This window comes from Oncorhynchus keta, chromosome 23, assembly GCF_023373465.1.
Source record: "Oncorhynchus keta strain PuntledgeMale-10-30-2019 chromosome 23, Oket_V2, whole genome shotgun sequence".
NCBI lineage: Eukaryota > Metazoa > Chordata > Actinopteri > Salmoniformes > Salmonidae > Oncorhynchus > Oncorhynchus keta.
The window spans coordinates 7,771,065-7,795,396 of record NC_068443.1 but is presented as its reverse complement, the minus strand read 5'-3'; the positions used below and the strand labels follow the sequence as shown (position 1 = coordinate 7,795,396).

Below are 24,332 nucleotides of genomic sequence, written 5' to 3'. Positions count from 1 at the left end.
ATTTAATTTGACTGATATCCTTATATGATCTGTAACTCAGTAAAATCTTTGAAATTGTTGCATGTTGCGTTTATATTTTTGTTCAAGATAGTTTGAGCATACAACATAGCTCAGTATTTGCATTATTTATTTTATACGGTCTTATTTGCTAATCTTTATCAAGGGTGCCAATAATTCCTGACCCCACTGTATATTCCGTAGCTAAACAAAGTAGATTTGAGTTTTATTGTTGTTCCCGTTCATTTCATCACAGCCACGAGTCCATAACCACAGGAAGGACCTGGTCAGTACTGGAAATATAGGTGGTGTTCCCCTGCATCAACCAATGGTTGCGTGCCACGTCATCGACTGTGCCGTCGGGCACCAGATTGCTATAACATGCGGTTAGCTGATGCGTAAAATACCTATACCTATGATCTGGCATGTGTCACCAACATATTAGCAGAGGAACACCACTATTTTAACAGTCTGCTAGAGGTCAAAGGATAGGGGTTAGAGATAAGAAGTCAAGAGTCTTGACAGAAGAAGCTGGTTGGTCAGGGAGAGTGCCTTGTCAGATTCATCTGCACACTATTTTGCAGCCAATGAGATGAGATATTCACCAGGGTTATTTGATGATGTCACCAGGTGGTTTTTAAACATCCGAGGAGGAATATGCCAAAATAAATAAACAATGCATTTCATCCTCAACATGGCTTCATCATTGCCAACCTCAGAAATATAGTCACCATTCTTCTTCTGTTGCTAATATAAAACGTTCAGTTGGTGGTATATGACCTGGCAGTAGAAAGAGTTGTACTGCAACTGAATATGAATGACTCTTTTCATTCTGGCCCGGTCTCAAATGACACTCTCACAGCAGTCAGACTCTCTAGCCTTCTCTCCACAATGTGTGCCTGCCTTGCTGATGAGATGAGAGCCAAGGGAGGCGCTGCAGTGCTGTGTGAATCATCAGTTCTGAATGGAGAGTCTGTCTGACTGGGAGAGTCACTCCGGGAGCCAGAGGAGACTTCATCAGCGCTAACGGGCAGGACCAGGCAACCAGGACCAGGCAACCAGGACCAGGCAACCAGGACCAGGCAACCAGAACCAGGACCAGGCAACCAGGAACAGGCAACCAGGAACAGGCAACCAGGACCAGGCAACCAGGAACAGGCAACCAGGTAGTGACAGGGCAGTCTCCACCGGCTCCTGGAGTGACTCTCCCAGTCAGACAGACTCTCCATTCAGAACTCAAGCTACTGCCAGGTCATATACCACCAACTGAATGTTTTATATTAGCAACAGAAGAAGAATGGTGACTGTAATTCTGAGGTTGCCGGTCAGAGGGGTTTTGACCTCTGACCTCATCCAAGTGTTTTGAAGCGAGAGGATGAAAGGAATCAAGGAAATACAATTGAGATTCACCCATTGAGGTGCTGAACTGGAGGCAAAACATACACGACTAACTATTACAGGCCACTGTTCTATTCTGGTGGGGGACGACAGAACTGCTTTGTCCTTGCTCTGGTTCACTGCTATTTCAGACTGGACATGGGATGGGAGGAAGTGAGTCATTCGGAGGTGACGTTGAGGCCGGGGATTCAATCAGATTACGCCAATGCAGATTTTATAGGAAACTATTAGATTGAATCCCGGCCTGACTTGACTGAGCCCTCCTTCTAGAAACAAACAGGCGAGGCTGATTACAGGCATCATAATTATTTTTTATTCCTTCCATCGGCTGTGGATGGGAACCGCAACAGTTCACCAGGACATCAACATCACAGCAGAATGTCCAGACCATATATATATATATATATATATATATTTAAGCAATAAGGCCAGAGGAGGTGTGGTATATGGCCAATATACCACGGCTAAGGGCTGTTCTTACGAACAACGCATATATTGGCAATATACCACAAACCCCAGAGGTGCCTTATTGCTATTATAAACTGGTTAGTAACTTAATTAGAGCAGTAAAAACAAATGTTTCGTCATACCCGTGGCACACAGTGTGATATACCACGGCTATATCAGCCAAACAGCATTCAGGGCTGGAACCACCCGGGTTATAAGTAACAACAGCATAGTAGAAACAATAGAACATGTGTTATAGGGAGATTCCATTTTGAAGATAATACCGACGTAATTAGAGCAGTAAAAACAATTGTTTTGTCATACGTGTTCTAATTCTATTCCCAGACTGTGTTCACTGGAAACTGTGTAACCATGAACAGAACAGAACATCTTCCCGATAGAACATTGTTTAAAAAGTTCCTTGGTTCCCAGAACATAACCTTTTGACAGTTACACAATGAAGAAAACCATCTGGCAAAACGCTTTGCCTCTTGTTCAAAGTACACACATACGATAGTTCTAACATTTCACTCTCACACACAAACTTTCCTGTCGTAAAACTAAACTAAAACTTGACTGACAACAATCCATGTTGATATGGGTGTGGAGAAGCTGTCTGACGAAATGCTGACAAAATGTCATGAAACCCTCTCCTGTAAACTTCATAACAAAAATCACAAAATGGCATAAACCACAGTAGAATTGGCATAATTTAGTACAGTAGTCATTATTATTCAGTGTTAAAATACACCATAATTCCCATAACATAAGGGCCCATTTCCCAGACACAGATTAAGCCTCGTCTTGGACTAAAAAAATAAAAATAAAAACTGGGAGAATCTCAATTGAGAACCTTTTTTTAGTCCTGGACTAAACTTAATCTGCATCTGGTAAACTGGTCAGTTTTACACCTCACAGCTAAATGAACATTTACTTCCATACATTCTATGAAATGAAGAAATTACAAAAAGAGGAACAGGTCAATTCAGATTTAAAAGAGTTTCTAATGCGCTCTGAGGTAACGTGCTTGGCACCTCAGACCTGTAAACAATTCAAAGTAATAACCAACTTCCTAACATGAATTTAAATCATCTTTAAAAGGCTTAAAAACATAAAGACTTGAGTGCAGAGAGAGTTTAGAGACAAGCACTCATCCAAACAATAGAAATGAGTTTTGGAAATGTGGAAATGCAACAGGAACAGTACCAGCAGTTAGAAAGCCCAATCAGTAAAAAAATAAATCTATAATCTTTACTGTGGACAGAGCTTTGGCGGGCCAAATATAAATAACTCGTGGTGCCGGTTTTAGCACATGGGCCGCCAGTTTCAGAGCTCTGGCTTATAGGGTTCTGGTGTCGCCCTGTGTCCTTACAGGTAGATAACGTGTTCCTTGGTTGGTTTGCTTGCTATGTCTTTGGGGAAGGGTGGAGGGGGAGGTGGAGGTTTGGGTGGAGGGACGTGGCTCTGGTTATTGGTCCTCATGCTGCTGCTGGACGACAGGGTCTGGGAGGGCTTAACGCTGGACAGGGGCTCTGGAGGACTGAAGAAATCATCTGAAGAGGCATAACAGCGTACGGTTAACTTAATTATTGTGTGTGTTAATTTAGTTCCTGAGATGTTAAAACAGTAAAAATCGACAATATGTATCTGGAACTCCCAAGGTTCTCGTCTTAGATGATTGGTAGTATCAGTGAGGGCTCTTACCTGATTGGTAGCATCAGTGAGGGCTCTTACCTGATTAGTAGAATCAGTGACGGGTTTTACCTGATTGGTAGTATGAGTGAGGGCTCTTACCTGATTAGTAGAATCAGTAACGGGTTTTACCTGATTGTTAGTATCAGTGAGGGCTCTTACCTGATTGGTAGAATCAGTAACGGGTTTTACCTGATGTAGTTTCTGTGAGGGCTCTTACCTAATTGGTAGCATCAGTGAGGGGTTTTACCTGATTGGTAGTATCAGTGAGGGCTCTTACCTGATTGGTAGTTTCTCTGTGGGCTCACAGTCTTCTTCCCTCTCAGACTCTGATTTCCTGTCACTCTGATCGGCACCAACTGAGACATTTCTATGGACGCTGCAGGAGGAAAGACAACACCGCATCAGAACTATGGAGATCAGTGGAGGATGCTGAGGGGAGGACAGCTCATAATAATGTCTGGAACAGAGCAAATGGAATGGCATCAAATGCATAGAAACCATGTGTTTGATACCATTCCAGTGATTCCACTCCCGCCATTACCACAAGCCTCCTGTGGTGGAGATATACGCCCACTGCTTTAACAGATCATAGAAAATATCAATATGGGGTAAATGTTATGATTTCCCCTAGCACAGCTGAGGTCAAGAGGAAAGAGTAGGACTTCAAAACAAGTGAATCAGTACATGACTAATAAACGGAACGTTTGAGATTATAGGAGTGCCGTGTACAGTTCTGACCTTCGCCGTGTTCTACTGAGCCATGTTCTGTTCTGACATGCTCCATGTTCTGTTCTGACCTGAGCCGTGTTCTGTTCTGACCTGCGCCGTGTTCTGTTCTGTTCTGACCTGCGCCGTGTTCTGTTCTGACCTGTGCCGTGTTCTGTTCTGTTCTGACCTGTGCCGTGTTCTGTTCTGTTCTGACCTGAGCCGTGTTCTGTTCTGTTCTGACCTGCGCCGTGTTCTGTTCTGTTCTGACCTGCGCCGTGTTCTGTTCTGACCTGTGCCGTGTTCTGTTCTGACCTGAGCCGTGTTCTGTTCTGACCTGAGCCGTGTTCTGTTCTGACCTGAGCCGTGTTCTGTTCTGACCTGAGCCGTGTTCTGTTCTGACCTGCGCCGTGTTCTGTTCTGTTCTGACCTGCGCCGTGTTCTGACCTGCGCCGTGTTCTGTTCTGTTCTGACCTGCGCCGTGTTCTGACCTGACCTGCGCCGTGTTCTGACCTGACCTGCGCCCTGTTCTGACCTGACCTGCGCCCTGTTCTGACCTGTGTCGTGTTCTGTTCTGTTCTGACCTGAGCCGTGTTCTGTTCTGTTCTGACCTGCGCCGTGTTCTGTTCTGTTCTGACCTGCGCCATGTTCTGTTCTGTTCTGACCTGCGCTGTGTTCTGTTCTGACCTGCGCCGTGTTCTGTTCTGTTCTGACCTGTGCCGTGTTCTGTTCTGACCTGCGCCGTGTTCTGACCTGACCTGCGCCGTGTTCTGATCTGCGCAGTGTTCTGTTCTGACCTGAGCCGTGTTCTGTTCTGTTCTGACCTGAGCCGTGTTCTGTTCTGTTCTGACCTGCGCCGTGTTCTGACCTGCGCCGTGTTCTACTGAGCCGTGTTCTACTGAGCCGTGTTCTACTGAGCCGTGTTCTGTTCTGTTCTGACCTGCGCCGTGTTCTGTTCTGTTCCGTTCTGACCTGCGCCGTGTTCTGTTCTGTTCCGTTCTGACCTGCGCCGTGTTCTGTTCTGTTCTGACCTGCGCCGTGTTCTGTTCTGTTCTGTTCTGACCTGCGCCGTGTTCTGTTCTGTTCTGACCTGAGCTGTGTTCTGTTCTGTTCTAACCTGCGCCGTGTTCTGACCTGCGCCGTGTTCTGTTCTGTTCTGACCTGCGCCGTGTTCTGTTCTGTTCTGACCTGCGCCGTGTTCTGACCTGCGCAGTGTTCTGTTCCGTTCTGACCTGAGCAGTGTTCTGTTCCGTTCTGACCTGAGCAGTGTTCTGTTCCGTTCTGACCTGAGCAGTGTTCTGTTCCGTTCTGACCTGAGCAGTGTTCTGTTCCGTTCTGACCTGAGCAGTGTTCTGTTCCGTTCTGACCTGAGCAGTGTTCTGTTCCGTTCTGACCTGAGCAGTGTTCTGTTCCGTTCTGACCTGAGCAGTGTTCTGTTCCGTTCTGACCTGAGCAGTGTTCTGTTCCGTTCTGACCTGAGCAGTGTTCTGTTCCGTTCTGACCTGAGCAGTGTTCTGTTCCGTTCTGACCTGAGCAGTGTTCTGTTCCGTTCTGACCTGAGCAGTGTTCTGTTCCGTTCTGACCTGAGCAGTGTTCTGTTCCGTTCTGACCTGCGCCGTGTTCTGTTCTGTTCTGACCTGCGCCGTGTTCTGACCTGACCTGTGTTCTGTTCTGTTCTGACCTGAGCCGTGTTCTGTTCTGACCTGAGCCGTGTTCTGTTCTGTTCTGACCTGAGCCGTGTTCTGTTCTGTTCTGACCTGAGCCGTGTTCTGTTCTGTTCTGACCTGAGCCGTGTTCTGTTCTGTTCTGACCTGAGCCGTGTTCTGTTCTGTCCTGAGCCGTGTTCTGTTCTGTTCTGACCTGCGCCGTGTTCTGTTCTGTTCTGACCTGCGCCGTGTTCTGTTCTGTTCTGACCTGCGCCGTGTTCTGACCTGACCTGTGCCGTGTTCTGACCTGACCTGCGCCGTGTTCTGACCTGACCTGCGCCCTGTTCTGACCTGTGCCGTGTTCTGTTCTGTTCTGACCTGAGCCGTGTTCTGTTCTGTTCTGACCTGCGCCGTGTTCTGTTCTGTTCTGACCTGCGCTGTGTTCTGTTCTGACCTGCGCTGTGTTCTGTTCTGACCTGTGCCGTGTTCTGTTCTGACCTGCGCCGTGTTCTGACCTGACCTGCGCCGTGTTCTGACCTGACCTGCGCCGTGTTCTGTTCTGTTCTGACCTGAGCCGTGTTCTGTTCTGACCTGAGCCGTGTTCTGTTCTGTTCTGACCTGAGCCGTGTTCTGTTCTGTTCTGACCTGAGCCGTGTTCTGTTCTGTTCTGACCTGCGCCGTGTTCTGTTCTGTTCTGACCTGCGCCGTGTTCTACTGAGCCGTGTTCAGTGCTGTTCTGTTCTGACCTGCGCCGTGTTCTGACCTGCGCCGTGTTCTACTGAGCCGTGTTCAGTGCTGTTCTGTTCTGACCTGCGCCGTGTTCTGACCTGCGCCGTGTTCTACTGAGCCGTGTTCAGTGCTGTTCTGACCTGCGCCGTGTTCTACTGAGCCGTGTTCTGTTCTGTTCTGACCTGCGCCGTGTTCTGTTCTGTTCTGTTCTGACCTGAGCCGTGTTCTGTTCTGTTCTGTTCTGACCTGCGCCGTGTTCTGTTCTGTTCCGTTCTGACCTGCGCCGTGTTCTGTTCTGTTCCGTTCTGACCTGCGCCGTGTTCTGTTCTGTTCTGTTCTGACCTGCGCCGTGTTCTGTTCCGTTCTGACCTGAGCAGTGTTCTGTTCCGTTCTGACCTGAGCAGTGTTCTGTTCCGTTCTGACCTGAGCAGTGTTCTGTTCCGTTCTGACCTGAGCAGTGTTCTGTTCCGTTCTGACCTGAGCAGTGTTCTGTTCCGTTCTGACCTGAGCAGTGTTCTGTTCCGTTCTGACCTGAGCAGTGTTCTGTTCCGTTCTGACCTGAGCAGTGTTCTGTTCCGTTCTGACCTGAGCAGTGTTCTGTTCCGTTCTGACCTGAGCAGTGTTCTGTTCCGTTCTGACCTGAGCAGTGTTCTGTTCCGTTCTGACCTGAGCAGTGTTCTGTTCCGTTCTGACCTGAGCAGTGTTCTGTTCCGTTCTGACCTGAGCAGTGTTCTGTTCCGTTCTGACCTGAGCAGTGTTCTGTTCCGTTCTGACCTGAGCAGTGTTCTGTTCCGTTCTGACCTGAGCAGTGTTCTGTTCCGTTCTGACCTGAGCAGTGTTCTGTTCCGTTCTGACCTGAGCAGTGTTCTGTTCCGTTCTGACCTGTGCCGTGCTCTGACCTGCGCCGTGTTCCGTTCTGACCTGCGCCGTGTTCCGTTCTGACCTGCGCCGTGTTCCGTTCTGACCTGCGCCGTGTTCCGTTCTGACCTGCGCCGTGCTCTGACCTGCGCCGTGCTCCGACCTGCGCCGTGCTCCGACCTGCGCCGTGCTCCGACCTGCGCCGTGCTCCGACCTGCGCCGTGTTCCGACTTGCACCGTGGTCTGACCTGAGCCGTGTTCTACTGAGACGTGTTCTACTGAGCTGTGTTCTACTGAGCCGAGTTCTTACCTGCACTGTGATTGCGCTTGTGGTGGGACCTCTTCTTACTGCTCTTCTCCTTGCCCTTGTTACCAAGGACAGCCAGCTTGGTGGGTATCTGCTGTTGCACGGCCCCTGGTTTGTGAACCACCTGGTTGGTTGTGCTGATCAGGTGGATGGGGAACTCCGGTTTAGGGGGCCCGGGGCTGATGCTCTCCCTGCGAAGGGGCACCTAAGATACGATAATGTAAAGTTATGAATATAACTGTGAATGAACTACTGGAAAATGAGTTACAACACACAGCTATGGAGATCTAACTGGCAAGAGTGTTGTACCAAGTGCACCGAATGGGAACATTACTGTCCATTTCCATGGAAATTCAGCATGCAAAATACACAACATCAATACACTATTGAACACCACGTTACAATAGAAAAACACTGGGAAGTGAGCACACATTCACGTAGTTGGTTAGGGTTGAAAAATACTGGTAACTTGACAAAGTACTATTTCCTGATTCCAGGAATCCTCTAACTGGGATTTCTAGAAAACCATGGTCGGTGGGTACAGTGCATTTGGAAAGTATTCAGACCCCCTCAACCTTTTCCACATTTTGTTACCTTACAGCCTTATTCTAAAATGGATTCAATCATTTTTTTCCCTCGTCAATCTACACACAATACCCCATAATGACAAAGCAAAAACAGGTTTTTAGAAATTTGTGCAAATTTATAACAAATAAAAAACTGAAATACCTTATTTACATAAGTACCTTTGCTACCTTTACTATGATACTCGAAAATTGAGCTCAGATGCATCCTGTTCCATTGATCATCCTTGAGATGATTCTACAACTTGATTGGATCCATACGTGGTAAATTCAATTGATTGGACATGATTTAGAAAGGCACACACCTATCTATATAAGGTCCCACAGTTGACGGTGCATGTCAGAGTAAAAACCAAGCCATGAGGTCGAAGGAATTGTTGAAGGTCCCCAAGAACACAGTTGCTTCCATCGTTAAATGGAAGAAGTTTGGAACCGCCAAGACTCTTCCTAGAGCTGGCCGCTGGGCCAAACTAAGCAATCGGGGGAGAAAAGCCCTGGTCCCGATGGTCACTCTGACAGAGCTCCAGAATTCCTCTGCGGAGATGGGAGAACCTTCCAGAAGGACAACCATATGTGCAGCACTCCACCAATCAGGCCTTTATGGTAGAGCGGCCAGACGGAAGCTACTCCTGAGTAAGAGGCACATGACAGCCCACAGCCCACCATAAAATGGGAAACAAGATTCTCTGGTCTGATGAAACCAAGATTGAACTTTAGGAGGAAACCTGGCACCAACCCTACGGTGAAGCATGGTGGTGGCAGCATCATGCTGTGGGGATGTTTTTCAGCAACAGGTACTGGGAGACTAGTCAGGATCAAGGGAAAGCTGAACAGAGATCCTTGATGAAAACCTGCTCCAGAGCTCTCAGGACCTCAGACTGGGCAAAGGTTCACCTTTTAACTTTTTTATGGCTACAGTGGAAGTATTGAGTAGCTTGGATGAAAAGGTGCCCATTGTAAACGGCCAGCTCCTCTGTCTCAGTTGCTAACATATGCATATTATTACTAGTATTGGATAGAAAACACTCTGAAGTTTCTAAAACTGTTTGAATTATGTCTGAGAGTATAACAGAACTCATATTGCAGGCAAAAACCTGAGAAATTCCACTTCCTGTTTGTATTTTTTCTGGGGGTGGCAGATTTTCAACCAAGCTCTCATTGAAATTACAGCGAGATATGGATGAGTTTTCACTTCCTATGCCTTCCACTAGATGTCAACAGTCAATAGAACTTTGTCTGATGACACTAATGTGAAAGGGGGTTGAATGAGACAGGAAATAGTCACCACTGCCACAAGTTGACCATGCTTTCACCATGCGCGTTCACAGGGGAAGGACCTGCGTTCCACTGGTCATCTGAAGTCATTCTAATTCTCTGGTTGGAATGTTATTCAAGATCTATGTAAACAACATTCTAAAGATTGATTCAGTACATCGGTTGACATGTTTCTACTGACTGTTACGGAACTTTTGGACATTTCATCACGTTATAGTGAACACGCTTTGTGACTTTGGATATGTTTACCAAACGCGCTAACCAAAGTAGCTAATTGGACATAAATAACGGACAAATGTTCAAACAAATCAAGCATTTATTGTGGACCTGGGATTCCTAGGACTGCATTCTGATGAAGTTCATTAAAGGTAAGGAAACATTTATCATGTATTTTCTGGTTTCTGTTGACTCCAACATGGCTGCTAATTTGGCTACTGTTCTGAGCTCCGTCTCAGATTATTGCATGGTGTGCTTTTTCCGTAAACTTTTTTTGAAATCTGACACAGCGGTTGCATTAAGGAGAGGTATATCTATAATTCCATGTATATAACTTGTATTATCATCTACATTTATGATGAGTATTTCTGTTGAAACGATGTGGCTATGCAAAATCACTTGATGATTTTGTAACTAGTGAACCTAATACGCCAATGTAAACTCAGATTTTTTTATATAAATATGAACTTTATCAAACAAAACATGCATGTATTGTGTAACATGAAGTCCTATGAGTGTCATCTGATGAAGATAATTCCAGGTTAGTGATTCATTTTATCTCCATTTTTGCTTTTTGTGAATGCTATATTTCCCTGGAAAATGGCTGTGCTTATTGTGGTTTGGTGGAGACCTAACATAATCGTTTGTAGTGCTTTCGCTGAAAAGCCTATTTGAAATCGGACACTTTGGTGGGATTAATAAGAAGATTAACTTTAAAATTATATAAGACACGTGTGCTTTAGGAATTGTAATTATGAGATTTCTGTGGTTTGAATTTGGCTCCCTCTATTTTCACTGGTAGTTGTCACATCGATCCCGTTAGCGGGATTGCAGCCATAACAAGTTTTAACAGGACAACGACCCTATGTACACAGCCAAGACAACACAGGAGTGGGCAAGTCTCTGCATGTCCTTGAGTGGCCCAGCCAGAGCCCAGACTTGAACCCGATTAAACATCTCTGGAGAGACCTGAAACTAGCTGTGTAGCGACACTCCCCATCCAACCTGACAGAGCTTGAGAGGATCTGCAGAGAAGAATGGGAGAAACTCCCTGGCAAATACAGGTGGACCAATAAAGTACTGAGTACAGGGTCTCAACACCCTGTACTCCATGAAATCGCCATCACGGTAAATGTGATATTGTGTATGTAAATGTGATATTGTGTATGTAAATGTGATATGGTGTATGTAAATGTGATATGGTGTATGTAAATGTGATATGGTGTATGTACATGTGATATTGTGTATGTAAATGTGATATTGTGTATTTAAATGTGATATGGTGTATTTAAATGTGATATGGTGTATGTAAATGTGATATTGTGTATGTAAATGTGATATGGTGTATGTAAATGTGATAATGTGTATGTAAATGTGATAATGTGTATGTAAATGTGATATTGTGTATGTAAATGTGATATTGTGTATGTAAATGTGATATTGTGTATGTAAATGTGATATTGTGTATGTAAATGTGATAATGTGTATGTAAATGTGATAATGTGTATGTAAATGTGATAATGTGTATGTAAATGTGATATTGTGTATGTAAATGTGATAATGTGTATGTAAATGTGATATTGTGTATGTACATGTGATATTGTGTATTTAAATGTGATATTGTGTATTTAAATGTGATATTGTGTATGTAAATGTGATAATGTGTATGTAAATGTGATATTGTGTATGTAAATGTGATAATGTGTATGTAAATGTGATATTGTGTATGTAAATGTCATATTGTGTATGTAAATGTCATATTGTGTATTTAAATGTGATATTTCAGTTGAATTTTTTCTAAAAACCTATTTTTACCTTGTCATTGTGAGGTAATGTGTGTAGATTGACGAGGGAAAAAACGATGTCATCCATTTTAGAATGAGGAAGTCAGGGGGTCTGAATACTTTCTGAATGCACTGTCCTATTACATCCTATGTGGCTTTTCTGAACGCACTGTCCTATTACATCCTATGTGGCTTTTCTGAACGCACTGTCCTATTACATCCTATGTGGTTTTTCTGAACACACTGTCCTATTACATCCTATGTGGCTCACCTCCGGGGGCTGCTCCAGGAAAATGTTGGTGGCTACAGAGAGGCTGGGGGGGACAAGGACCTTGGGGATCTGGATCACCTCTCTTCCTTTCATCCAATCAGCTGTCAGGTCCCCTCGGAAGGACTGGGAGAGGAGGGGAGGATCCCCTCGGAAGGACTGGGAGAGGGAAGGATCCCCTCGGAAGGACTGGGAGAGGGGAAGATCCCCTCGGAAGGACTGGGAGAGGGAAGGATCCCCTCGGAAGGACTGGGAGAGGAGGGGAGGATCCCCTCGGAAGGACTGGGAGAGGAGGGGAGGATCCCCTCGGAAGGACTGGGAGAGGAGGGGAGGATCCCCTCGGAAGGACTGGGAGAGGGAAGGATCCACTCGGAAGGACTGGGAGAGGGAAGGATCCACTCGGAAGGACTGGGAGAGGGGAGGATCCACTCGGAAGGACTGGGAGAGGGGAGGATCCCCTCGGAAGGACTGGGAGAGGGGAGGATCCCCTCGGAAGGACTGGGAGACGGGAGCCTGAGGAGAAGAATAGAATGTCCGGATGATGTAAACATCTACAAATACATCAACAACAGCTCCTCACACTATTGGTCCTCAGTTCTTAACGACCACACCACATCCCCACCTGCTGAGCTCTGAAGTTAAAACTCCCAGGGTTGGTGACGGTCTTGTTCTGCTTCAACTTCATCTGTGTATTGAGGTGCTCCTTCTGTTTTTCCACCGTCCTCATCGACTCCCTCAGCCTCTCTAGATCCTGTTGGTACATTACATGACAAAGGGAAATTACTTTAAATAAACACATTTTGTCACATACACTGGATAGGTGCAGTGAAATGTGTTGTTTTACAGGGTCAGACATAGTAGCACGGTGACCCTGAAGCAAATTAGGGATAAGTGCCTTGCTCAAGGGCACTGGCAGATTTTTCACCATGTCGACTCGAGTATTCGAACCAGCAACCTTTTGGTTACTGGTCCACTGCTCTGACTGCTAGGCTACCTTCCGCTGTCAGCAACATACCACACTACATCTGACTACTGGCTTTCCTCTGAAGCTAAGCAGGGTTGGTCCTGGTCGGTCCCTGGATGGGAGACCAGATGCTGCTGGAAGTGGGGTTGGAGGGCAGATAGGGGTCACTCTTCCCTCTGGTCTTCTAGGCTACTATCCATACATGTTGTCAGTCACCGTGCACTCCGTATAAATATCTCAGTCTTAAATGAAGAGCTTGGTGTGTTCAAACCAGATCTGGTATTGAGGGGTTATGTGAGGGTACAGTATGTGAGGGTATTGTGGCTGTTGTTAGAGGAAATGGCTGAAAGCATAGGCCTACCCCTTTGTTAGCGTAAGAGGTATTTTTTTAGAGACCTGATTATGTAACAACGCTTTAGTCCACAATTTTACAGAGCGGCACAGTTGTCCAACATCCTGGTTACATTCAGACTGTATCACAGTTGTCCAACATCCTGGTTCCATCCAGGCTGTATCACAGTGGTCTAACACCCTGGTTCCATTCAGACTGTATCACAGCAGTCTAACACCCTGGTTCCATTCAGACTGTATCACAGTGGTCTAACACCCTGGTTCCATCCAGGCTGTATCACAGTGGTCTAACACCCTGGTTCCATTCAGACTGTATCACAGTGGTCTAACACCCTGGTTCCATCCAGACTGTATCACAGCAGTCTAACACCGTGGTTCCATCCAGACTGTATCACAGTGGTCTAACACCCTGGTTCCATCCAGGCTGCATCACAGTGGTCTAACACCCTGGTTCCATTCAGGCTGTATCACAGTGGTCTAACACCCTGGTTCCATCCAGACTGTATCACAGTTGTCCAACACCCTGGTTCCATTCAGGCTGTATCACAGTGGTCCAACACCCTGGTTCCATCCAGGCTGTATCACAGTGGTCCAACACCCTGGTTCCATTCAGGCTGTATCACAGTGGTCCAACACCCTGGTTCCATCCAGGCTGTATCACAGTTGTCCAACACCCTGGTTCCATTCAGGCTGTATCACAGTGGTCCAACACCCTGGTTCCATTCAGGCTGTATCACAGTGGTCCAACACCCTGGTTCCATCCAGACTGTATCACAGTTGTCCAACACCCTGGTTCCATTCAGGCTGTATCACAGTGGTCTAACACCCTGGTTCCATTCAGGCTGTATCACAGTGGTCTAACACCCTGGTTCCATCCAGGCTGTATCACAGCAGTCTAACTAACACCCTGGTTCCATCCAGGCTGTATCACAGCAGTCTAACACCCTGGTTCCATTCAGACTGTATCACAGCAGTCTAACACCCTGGCTCCATTCAGACTGTATCACAGTGGTCCAACATCCTGGTTCCATCCAGGCTGTATCACAGCAGTCTAACACCCTGGTTCCATTCAGACTGTATCACAGTGGTCTAACACCCTGGTTCCATCCAGGCTGTATCACAGTGGTCTAACACCCTGGTTCCATCCAGGCTGTATCACAGTGGTCTAACACCCTGGTTCCATTCAGACTGTATCACAGTGGTCTAACACCCTGGTTCCATTCAGACTGTATCACAGTGGTCTAACACCCTGGTTCCATCCAGACTGTATCACAGTGGTCTAACACCCTGGTTCCATTCAGACTGTATCACAGTGGTCTAACACCCTGGTTCCATTCAGGCTGTATCACAGTGGTCTAACACCCTGGTTCCATCCAGGCTGTATCACAGTGGTCTAACACCCTGGTTCCATCCAGGCTGCATCACAGCAGTCTAGTGGTTAGAGTGTAGGGGCGGCAGGGTAGCCTAGTGGTTAGAGTGTAGGGGCGGCAGGGTAGCCTAGTGGTTAGAGTGTAGGGGCGGCAGGGTAGCCTAGTGGTTAGAGTGTAGGGGCGGCAGGGTAGCCTAGTGGTTAGAGTGTAGGGGCGGCAGGGTAGCCTAGTGGTTAGAGTGTAGGGGCGGCAGGGTAGCCTAGTGGTTAGAGTGTAGGGGTGGCAGGGTAGCCTAGTGGTTAGAGTGTAGGGGCGGCAGGGTAGCCTAGTGGTTAGAGCATTGGGCTAGTAACCGGAAGGTTGCAAGTTCAAATCCCCGAGCTGACAAGGTACAAATCTGTCGTTCTGCCCCTGAACAGGCAGTTAACCCACTGTTCCTAGGCAGTCATTGAAAATAAGAATTTGTGCTTAACTGACTTGCCTAGTTAAATAAAGGTTAAAAAAATAGATGAATTTAGTGCTTTTATTACAATGGAGGCAAGTCAGTCTCTTGTCCGCGGTAGTCTGTGAATTGACAACCTTCTGGGTACTTTGCAATGTAATGCTTACAAAACGAAGAACAGTTTCTAAAATTGAATATCTAAGACTATGGTTTGTCCTAGGAATGAGGGTAAATGATTGGCATGTTCTCTGCTATCCATTTGATGTTTTAATTATTATTTGGGGTATAGGGGAGGATCACTTGTTCAAGCGTTCAGGGAGGGTAAAAATATATTTTCACTGAAGGGAGGGCCATCCATTTTCATTTCAGAGAGGTCAGATTTTCTCCTGTATATTATTATATTGTAAGGAAGCAGCAACCTGTTGGTATGTCTCTCTCTGTCTCTCCAGCTCCTCTCTCTCCATCTCTAGTTTTTTCTCCAGTCTCCTACACTCCTCCTCTCTCTGTCTTAGCTCCGCCTCTAGGACCTCCGCCTGCAGCCGGTGACGCTCCCGCTCCTTCTCCCAGCGAGCCTGGGGATAGAGATGGATGAAAGATGATGGAGAGAGAGAGAGATGGAGAGATGGAGAGAGATGGATGGAAGATGAGATGGAGAGAGAGAGAGATGGAGATGGAGATATGGAGATATGGAGATGAGATGGAGAGAGAGAGATGAGATGGAGAGAGATGAGATGGAGAGAGAGAGATGAGATGGAGAGATGGAGATATGGAGAGAGATGAGAGATGGAGATGAGATGGAGAGATGGAGAGATGGAGATATGGAGATGAGATGGAGAGATGGAGAGATGGAGATGAGATGGAGAGATGGAGAGATGAGAGAGATGATGGAGAGATGGAGATGAGATGGAGAGATGGAGATATGGAGATGAGATGGAGAGATGGAGATGGAGATGGAGATGAGATGGAGAGATGAGATATGGAGAGAGATGAGATGAGAGAGATGGAGATGGAGATGGAGAGATGATGATGGAGAGATGGAGATGAGATGGAGAGATGAGAGATGAGAGAGATGAGATGGAGATGATGGAGAGAGAGAGATGGAGAGATGAAAGAGATGAGATGGAGAGATGGAGAGATGAATGATGAGATGGAGAGAGATGAGATGAGATGGAGAGAGATGAGATGGAGAGAGATGAGATGGAGATGAGATGGATGAGATGGAGAGAGATGAGATGGAGAGATGGAGAGATGGAGGAGAGAGATGGAGATGGAGAGATGGAGAGATGGAGAGAGATGAGATGGAGAGAGATGGAGATGGAGAGAGATGAGATGGAGATGGAGAGAGATGAGATGGAGAGATGGAGAGAGATGAGATGGAGAGATGGAGAGAGATGAGATGGAGAGAGATGAGATGGAGAGAGAGAGATGAGAGATGGAGAGATGGATGAGAGATGAGATGGAGAGATGGAGAGAGATGAGATGGAGAGATGGAGAGAGATGAGATGGAGTTGAGATGGAGAGAGAGATGAGATGGAGAGAGATGAGATGGAGAGAGAGATGAGATGAGAGAGATGAGATGGAGAGAGAGATGGAGAGAGATGAGATGGAGATGAGATGAGATGGAGAGAGAGATGAGAGATGGAGAGAGATGAGATGGAGAGAGAGATGAGATGGAGAGAGAGATGAGATGGAGAGAGAGATGAGATGGAGAGAGATGAGATGGAGAGAGAGATGAGATGGAGATGAGATGAGATGGAGAGAGATGAGATGGAGAGAGATGGAGAGAGATGGAGAGAGATGGAGAGATGGAGAGATGGAGAGATGAGATGGAGAGATGGAGAGATGAGAGATGGAGAGAGATGAGATGGAGAGAGAGATGGATGGAGAGAGATGAGATGGAGAAGAGATGAGATGGAGAGAGATGAGATGGAGAGAGAGATGGAGAGAGGGGGAGAGATGGAGAGAGAGGGAGAGATGGAGATGGAGAGAGATGAGATGGAGATGGAGATGAGATGGAGAGATGGAGATATGGAGATGAGATGGAGAGATGAGAGAGATGAGATGGAGAGATGAGAGATGAGATGGAGAGATGGAGAGATGAGATGGAGAGATGAGAGGAGAGATGGAGAGAGATAGATGGAGAGATGGAGATGAGATGAGATGGAGACAGATGAGATGGAGAGATGAGAGAGATGGAGATGAGATGGAGAGATGAGATGGAGAGATGGAGAGAGATGAGATGGAGAGATGAGATGAGATGGAGAGATGGAGAGATGAGATGGAGAGATGGAGAGAGATGAGATGGAGAGATGGAGAGAGATGAGATGGAGAGATGGAGAGAAGAGAGAAGAGATGAGATGGAAATGAGATGGAGAGATGGAGATGAGATGGAGAGAGATGATGAGATGGAGAGATGATGAGAGATGGAGAGAGATGAGATGGAGAGAGATGAGATGGAGAGAGATGAGATGGAGAGAGATGAGATGGATGAGATGAGATGAGATTAGAGATGAGATGAGATGGAGATGGAGAGAGATGAGATGGAGAGATGGAGATAGAGATGAAATCAGAGATGAGATGGAGTTGAGATGGAGAGAGAGATGAGATGGAGAGAGAGATGAGATGGAGAGAGATGAGATGGAGAGAGATGGAGAGAGATGGAGAAGAGATGAGATGGAGAGAGATGGAGAGAGATGGAGAGATGGAGAGAGATGAGATGGAGAGATGGAGAGAGATGGAGAGATGATGGAGAGAGAGATGAGATGGAGATGGAGATGGAGAGAGATGAGATGGAGAGAGATGATGAGAAGAGAGATGAGATGGAGATGGAGAGAGAGATGAGATGGAGATGGAGGGAGAGATGAGATGGAGAGATGAGATGGAGAGAGATGAGATGAGATGGAGAGAGATGAGAAAGAGATGAGATGGAGAGAGATGAGATGGAGAGAGAAAGAGATGAGATGGAGAGAGAAAGAGATGAGATGGAGAGAGAGAGATGAGATGGAGAGAGAAAGAGATGAGATGGAGAGAGAAAGAGATGAGATGGAGAGAGAAAGAGATGAGATGGAGAGAGAAAGAGATGAGATGAGAGAGAAAGAGATGAGATGGAGAGAGAAAGAGATGAGATGGAGAGAGAAAGAGATGAGATGGAGAGAGAAAGAGATGAGATGGAGAGAGAAGAGAGAGATGGAGAGAGGGAAGAGATGAGATGGAGAGAGAAGAGATGAGATGGAGAGAGAGGAGATGAGATGGAGAGAGAAAGAGATGAGATGGAGAGAAAGAGATGAGATGGAGAGAGGGGAACTAGGGAGAGAGAGAAAGGGAGAGAGAAAGAGATGAGATGGAGAGATGAGATGGAGAGAGAGAGATGAGATGGAGAGAGAAAGAGATGAGATGGAGAAGGGGAGAGATGGAGAGAGAAAGAGATGAGATGGAGAGATGAGATGGAGAGAGATGAGATGGAGAGAGAAAGAGATGAGATGGAGAGAGAAGATGAGATGGAGAGATGGAGAGGCAAAGAGAGAGAGAGGCAGACACACTTCAGATGAGATGGAGAGAAAGAGATGAGATGGAGAGAGAAAGAGGAGAGAGAAAGATGGAGAGAAAGATGAGATGGAGAGATGGATGAGAGAGAAGAGATGAGATGGAGAGAGAAAGAGGGAGAGAAAGAGATGATGGAGAGATGGAAATGAGATGGGAGAGAGATGAGATGGAGAGATGAGAGAGATGAGATAGAGAGAGAAAGAGATGAGATGGAGAGAGAAAGAGATGAGATGGAGAGAGAAAGAGATGAGATGGAGAGAGAAAGATTGAGATGGAGAGAGAAAGAGATGAGATGGAGAGATGAGAGAGAGAGAGAGAGAGAGATGAGATAGATCCACTACAACAGGGGTATTCAACTCTTAACTTATGAGGTCCGGAGCCTGCTGGATTTCTGTTCTACCAGATAATGAATTGCACCCACCTGGTGTCCTAGGTGCTAAATCAGTCCCTGATTAAAGGGGAATCACCCACCTGGTGTCCTAGGGCTAAATCAGTCCCTGATTAGAGGGGAATCACCCACCTGGTGTCCTAGGTCTAAATCAGTCCCTGATTAGAGGGGAATCACCCCCCTGGTGTCCTAGGGCTAAATCAGTCCCTGATTAAAGGGGAATCACCCACCTGGTGTCCTAGGGCTAAATCAGTCCCTGATTAGAGGGGAATCACCCACCTGGTGTCCTAGGTCTAAATCAGTCCCTGATTAGAGGGGAATCACCCACCTGGTGTCCTAGGGCTAAATCAGTCCCTGATTAGAGGGGAATCACCCACCTGGTGTCCTAGGTCTAAATCAGTCCCTGATTAGAGGGGAATCACCCCCCTGGTGTCCTAGGGCTAAATCAGTCCCTGATTAAAGGGGAATCACCCACCTGGTGTCCTAGGGCTAAATCAGTCCCTGATTAAAGGGGAACCATGGAAAAAAAACAGTGGATCTGACTTCGAGGTCCAGAGTTGAATTTGAATTTCCCTACCACAATAAACTGTATTGTACCTGGTTTTGACGGTGCTGTGTCTGCAGCTTGTTGAAGTTGGCCACCTCTTCTCTCTGTTTCTCCAGGTTACGTTGTTTCTCCTGCTCCAGGAGCATGTTGCCTCGGTTGCGACCCGGACGCTCACGCACCAAATCAGAGGCACGCTGGAGCTCAATGTGGCTGTCCTGCTGGGAGACGATGGCCTACGGAGAGGGACAGTGGACATACTTAACACCAGGAGGCAGAGGGCATATGATGCAAAACTCATCATACTAGATGTATTTCCTTCCTGCTTGAACGTGAATAGCCCAGATACACGTGAAAACATGAAATGACCCTGGGAATCGAGGGGAAGCACAAATATGAAGTAACATTCAAAATGGGTGCATCTGGCCTTTAACACCAGTGATGGACAGGGTACACACTTCAGACTAGGGAGAGGCAGGGGGACACACTTCAGACTAGGGAGAGGCAGGGAGACACACTTCAGACTAGGGAGAGGCAGGGGGACACACTTCAGACTAGGGAGAGGCAGGGGGACAGGGAGAGGCAGGGAGACACACTTCAGACTAGGGAGAGGCAGGGGACACACTTCAGACTAGGGAGAGGCAGGGGACATATATTTCAGACTAGGGGGGGACATACTTCAGACTAGGGAGAGGCAGGGGGACACACTTCAGACTAGGGAGAGGCAGGGGAGAGGCAGGGAGACACACTTCAGACTAGGGAGAGGCAGGGGACACACTTCAGACTAGGGAGAGGCAGGGGACACACTTCAGACTAGGGAGAGGCAGGGGACACACTTCAGACTAGGGAGAGGCAGGGGACACACTTCAGACTAGGGAGGCAGGGGACACACTTCAGACTAGGGAGAGGCAGGGGGACACACTTCAGACTAGGGAGAGGCAGGGAGACACACTTCAGACTAGGGAGAGGCAGGGAGACACACTTCAGACTAGGGAGAGGCAGGGGGACACACTTCAGACTAGGGAGAGGCAGGGGGACACACTTCAGACTAGGGAGAGGCAGGGGAGACACTTCAGACTAGGGAGAGGCAGGGAGACACTTCAGACTAGGGAGAGGCAGGGGACATAGGGAGAGGCAGGGAGACACACTTCAGACTAGGGAGAGGCAGGGGACACACTTCAGACTAGGGAGAGGCAGGGGACACACTTCAGACTAGGGAGAGGCAGGGGACACACTTCAGACTAGGGAGAGGCAGGGGGACACACTTCAGACTAGGGAGAGGCAGGGGACACACTTCAGACTAGGGAGAGGCAGGGGACACACTTCAGACTAGGGAGAGGCAGGGAGACACTTCAGACTAGGGAGAGGCAGGGGACACACTTCAGACTAGGAGAGGCAGGGACACACTTCAGACTAGGGACACACTTCAGACTAGGGAGAGGCAGGGGGGACACACTTCAGACTAGGGAGAGGCAGGGGACACACTTCAGACTAGGGAGAGGCAGGGGACACACTTCAGACTAGGGAGAGGCAGGGGACACACTTCAGACTAGGGAGAGGCAGGGGACACACTTCAGACTAGGAGAGGCAGGGGACACACTTCAGACTAGGGAGAGGCAGGGGGACACACTTCAGACTAGGGAGAGGCAGGGGGACACACTTCAGACTAGGGAGAGGCAGGGGACACACTTCAGACTAGGGAGAGGCAGGGGGACACACTTCAGACTAGGGAGAGGCAGGGGACACACTTCAGACTAGGGAGAGGCAGGGGACACACTTCAGACTAGGGAGAGGCAGGGGGACACACTTCAGACTAGGGAGAGGCAGGGAGACACACTTCAGACTAGGGAGAGGCAGGGGACATAGGGAGAGGCAGGGAGACACACTTCAGACTAGGGAGAGGCAGGGGGACACACTTCAGACTAGGGAGAGGCAGGGGACACACTTCAGACTAGGGAGAGGCAGGGGACACACTTCAGACTAGGGAGAGGCAGGGGACACACTTCAGACTAGGGAGAGGCAGGGGGACACACTTCAGACTAGGGAGAGGCAGGGGGACACACTTCAGACTAGGGAGAGGCAGGGGGACACACTTCAGACTAGGGAGAGGCAGGGGACACACTTCAGACTAGGGAGAGGCAGGGGACAGGGAGAGGCAGGGGACACTTCAGACTAGGGAGAGGCAGGGGACACACTTCAGACTAGGGAGAGGCAGGGGACACACTTCAGACTAGGGAGAGGCAGGGGACACACTTCAGACTAGGGAGAGGCAGGGGACACACTTCAGACTAGGGAGAGGGGACACACTCCAGCAGGGGACACACTTCAGACTAGGGAGAGGCAGGGGACACACTTCAGACTAGGGAGAGGCAGGGGACACACTTCAGACTAGGGAGAGGCAGGGGAGACACACTTCAGACTAGGGAGAGGCAGGGGACACTTCAGACTAGGGAGAGGCAGGGGACACACAGACTAGGGAGAGGCAGGGGACACACTCAGACTAGGGAGAGGCAGGGGACACACTTCAGACTAGGAGAGGCAGGGAGACACACTTCAGACTAGGGAGAGGCAGGGAGACACTTCAGACTAGGGAGAGGCAGGGAGACACTTCCAGACTAGGGAGAGGCAGGGGACACACTTCAGACTAGGGAGAGGCAGGGGACACACTTCCAGACTAGGGAGAGGCAGGGGACACACTTCAGACTAGGGAGAGGCAGGGGACACACTTCAGACTAGGGAGAGGCAGGGGACACACTTCAGACTAGGGAGAGGCAGGGGACACACTTCAGACTAGGGAGAGGCAGGGGGACACACTCAGACTAGGGACAGGGAGACAGACTAGGGAGAGGCAGGGGACACACTTCAGACTAGGGAGAGGCAGGGGACACACTCAGACTAGGGAGAGGCAGGGGACACTTCAGACTAGGGAGAGGCAGGGGGACACACTTCAGACTAGGGAGAGGCAGGGAGACACACTTCAGACTAGGGAGAGGCAGGGACACACTTCAGACTAGGGAGAGGCAGGGGACACACTTCAGACTAGGGAGAGGCAGGGGACACACTTCAGACTAGGGAGAGGCAGGGGACACACTTCAGACTAGGGAGAGGCAGGGGACACACTTCAGACTAGGGAGAGGCAGGGGACACACTTCAGACTAGGGAGAGGAGACACACTTTCAGACTAGGGAGAGGCAGGGGAGACACACTTCAGACTAGGGAGAGGCAGGGAGACACACTTCAGACTAGGGAGAGGCAGGGGACACACTTCAGACTAGGGAGAGGCAGGGGAGACACTTCAGACTAGGACACACTTCAGACTAGGGAGAGGCAGGGGGACACACTTCAGACTAGGGAGAGGCAGGGGACACTTCAGACTAGGGAGAGGCAGGGAGACACACTTCAGACTAGGGAGAGGCAGGGGACACTTCAGACTAGGGAGAGGCAGGGGACACTTCAGACTAGGGAGAGGCAGGGGACACACTTCAGACTAGGGAGAGGCAGGGGAGACACTTCAGACTAGGGAGAGGCAGGGGACACACTTCAGACTAGGGAGAGGCAGGGGACACACTTCAGACTAGGAGAGGCAGGGGACACACTTCAGACTAGGGAGAGGCAGGGGACACACTTCAGACTAGGGAGGCAGGCAGGGAGACACACTTCAGACTAGGGAGAGGCAGGGGACACACTTCAGACTAGGGAGAGGCAGGGGACACACTTCAGACTAGGGAGAGGCAGGGAGACACACTTCAGACTAGGGAGAGGCAGGGGGACACACTTCAGACTAGGGAGAGGCAGGGGAGAGGCACACTTCAGACTAGGGAGAGGCAGGGAGACACACTTCAGACTAGGGAGAGGACACACTCCAGGGAGACACACTTCAGACTAGGGAGAGGCAGGGACACACTTCAGACTAGGGAGAGGCAGGGGACACACTTCAGACTAGGGAGAGGCAGGGGACACACTTCAGACTAGGGAGAGGCAGGGGACACACTTCAGACTAGGGAGAGGCAGGGGACACACTTCAGACTAGGGAGAGGCAGGGGGACACTTCAGACTAGGGAGAGGCAGGGGGACACACTTCAGACTAGGGAGAGGCAGGGGGACACACTTCAGACTAGGGAGAGGCAGGGGGACACACTTCAGACTAGGGAGAGGCAGGGACACACTTCAGACTAGGGAGAGGCAGGGGACACACTTCAGACTAGGGAGAGGCAGGGGACACACTTCAGACTAGGAGAGGCAGGGGACACACTTCAGACTAGGGAGAGGCAGGGAGAGAGACACACTTCAGACTAGGAGAGGCAGGGGACACACTTCAGACTAGGGAGAGGCAGGGGACACACTTCAGACTAGGGAGAGGCAGGGGACACACTTCAGACAGGGGACAGGGAGAGGCAGGGGACACACTTCAGACTAGGGAGAGGCAGGGGACACACTTCAGACTAGGGAGAGGCAGGGGACACACTTCAGACTAGGGAGAGGCAGGGGACACACTTCAGACTAGGGAGAGGCAGGGGAGACACACTTCAGACTAGGGAGAGAGGGACACACTTCAGACTAGGGAGAGGCAGGGGACACACTTCAGACTAGGGAGAGGCAGGGGACACACTTCAGACTAGGGAGAGGCAGGGGACACACTTCAGACTAGGGAGAGGCAGGGGGACACACTCAGACTTCACTTCAGACTAGGGAGAGGCAGGGGACACACTTCAGACTAGGGAGAGGCAGGGGACACACTTCAGACTAGGGAGAGGCAGGGACACACTTCAGACTAGGGAGAGGCAGGGACACACTTCAGACTAGGGAGAGGCAGGGGACACA

General features: G+C 48.7%; 1 protein-coding gene across 3 annotated transcripts in view; it reads right to left on the bottom strand.

Annotated features, from left to right (window-relative positions):
- Positions 1-1,677: 1,677 nt before the first annotated feature.
- Positions 1,678-24,332, bottom strand: part of LOC118402478 (rho guanine nucleotide exchange factor 18-like) — a 57,746-nt gene continuing 35,091 nt past the window's right edge. For 2 of the 3 annotated variants that reach the window (XM_052476148.1, XM_052476149.1), the window contains exons 16-22: positions 19,565-19,747; positions 15,456-15,608; positions 12,532-12,660; positions 11,913-12,422; positions 7,786-7,987; positions 3,815-3,913; positions 1,678-3,395 (exon numbers count right to left, since the gene is read on the bottom strand). In XM_052476148.1, the coding sequence (XP_052332108.1) occupies positions 3,211-3,395; positions 3,815-3,913; positions 7,786-7,987; positions 11,913-12,422; positions 12,532-12,660; positions 15,456-15,608; positions 19,565-19,747 (1,461 nt within the window). In that variant the 3' untranslated portion in view covers positions 1,678-3,210. The remainder of the gene's footprint in view (positions 3,396-3,814; positions 3,914-7,785; positions 7,988-11,912; positions 12,423-12,531; positions 12,661-15,455; positions 15,609-19,564; positions 19,748-24,332) is intronic. The other variant, XM_052476150.1, reaches the window with a different exon arrangement.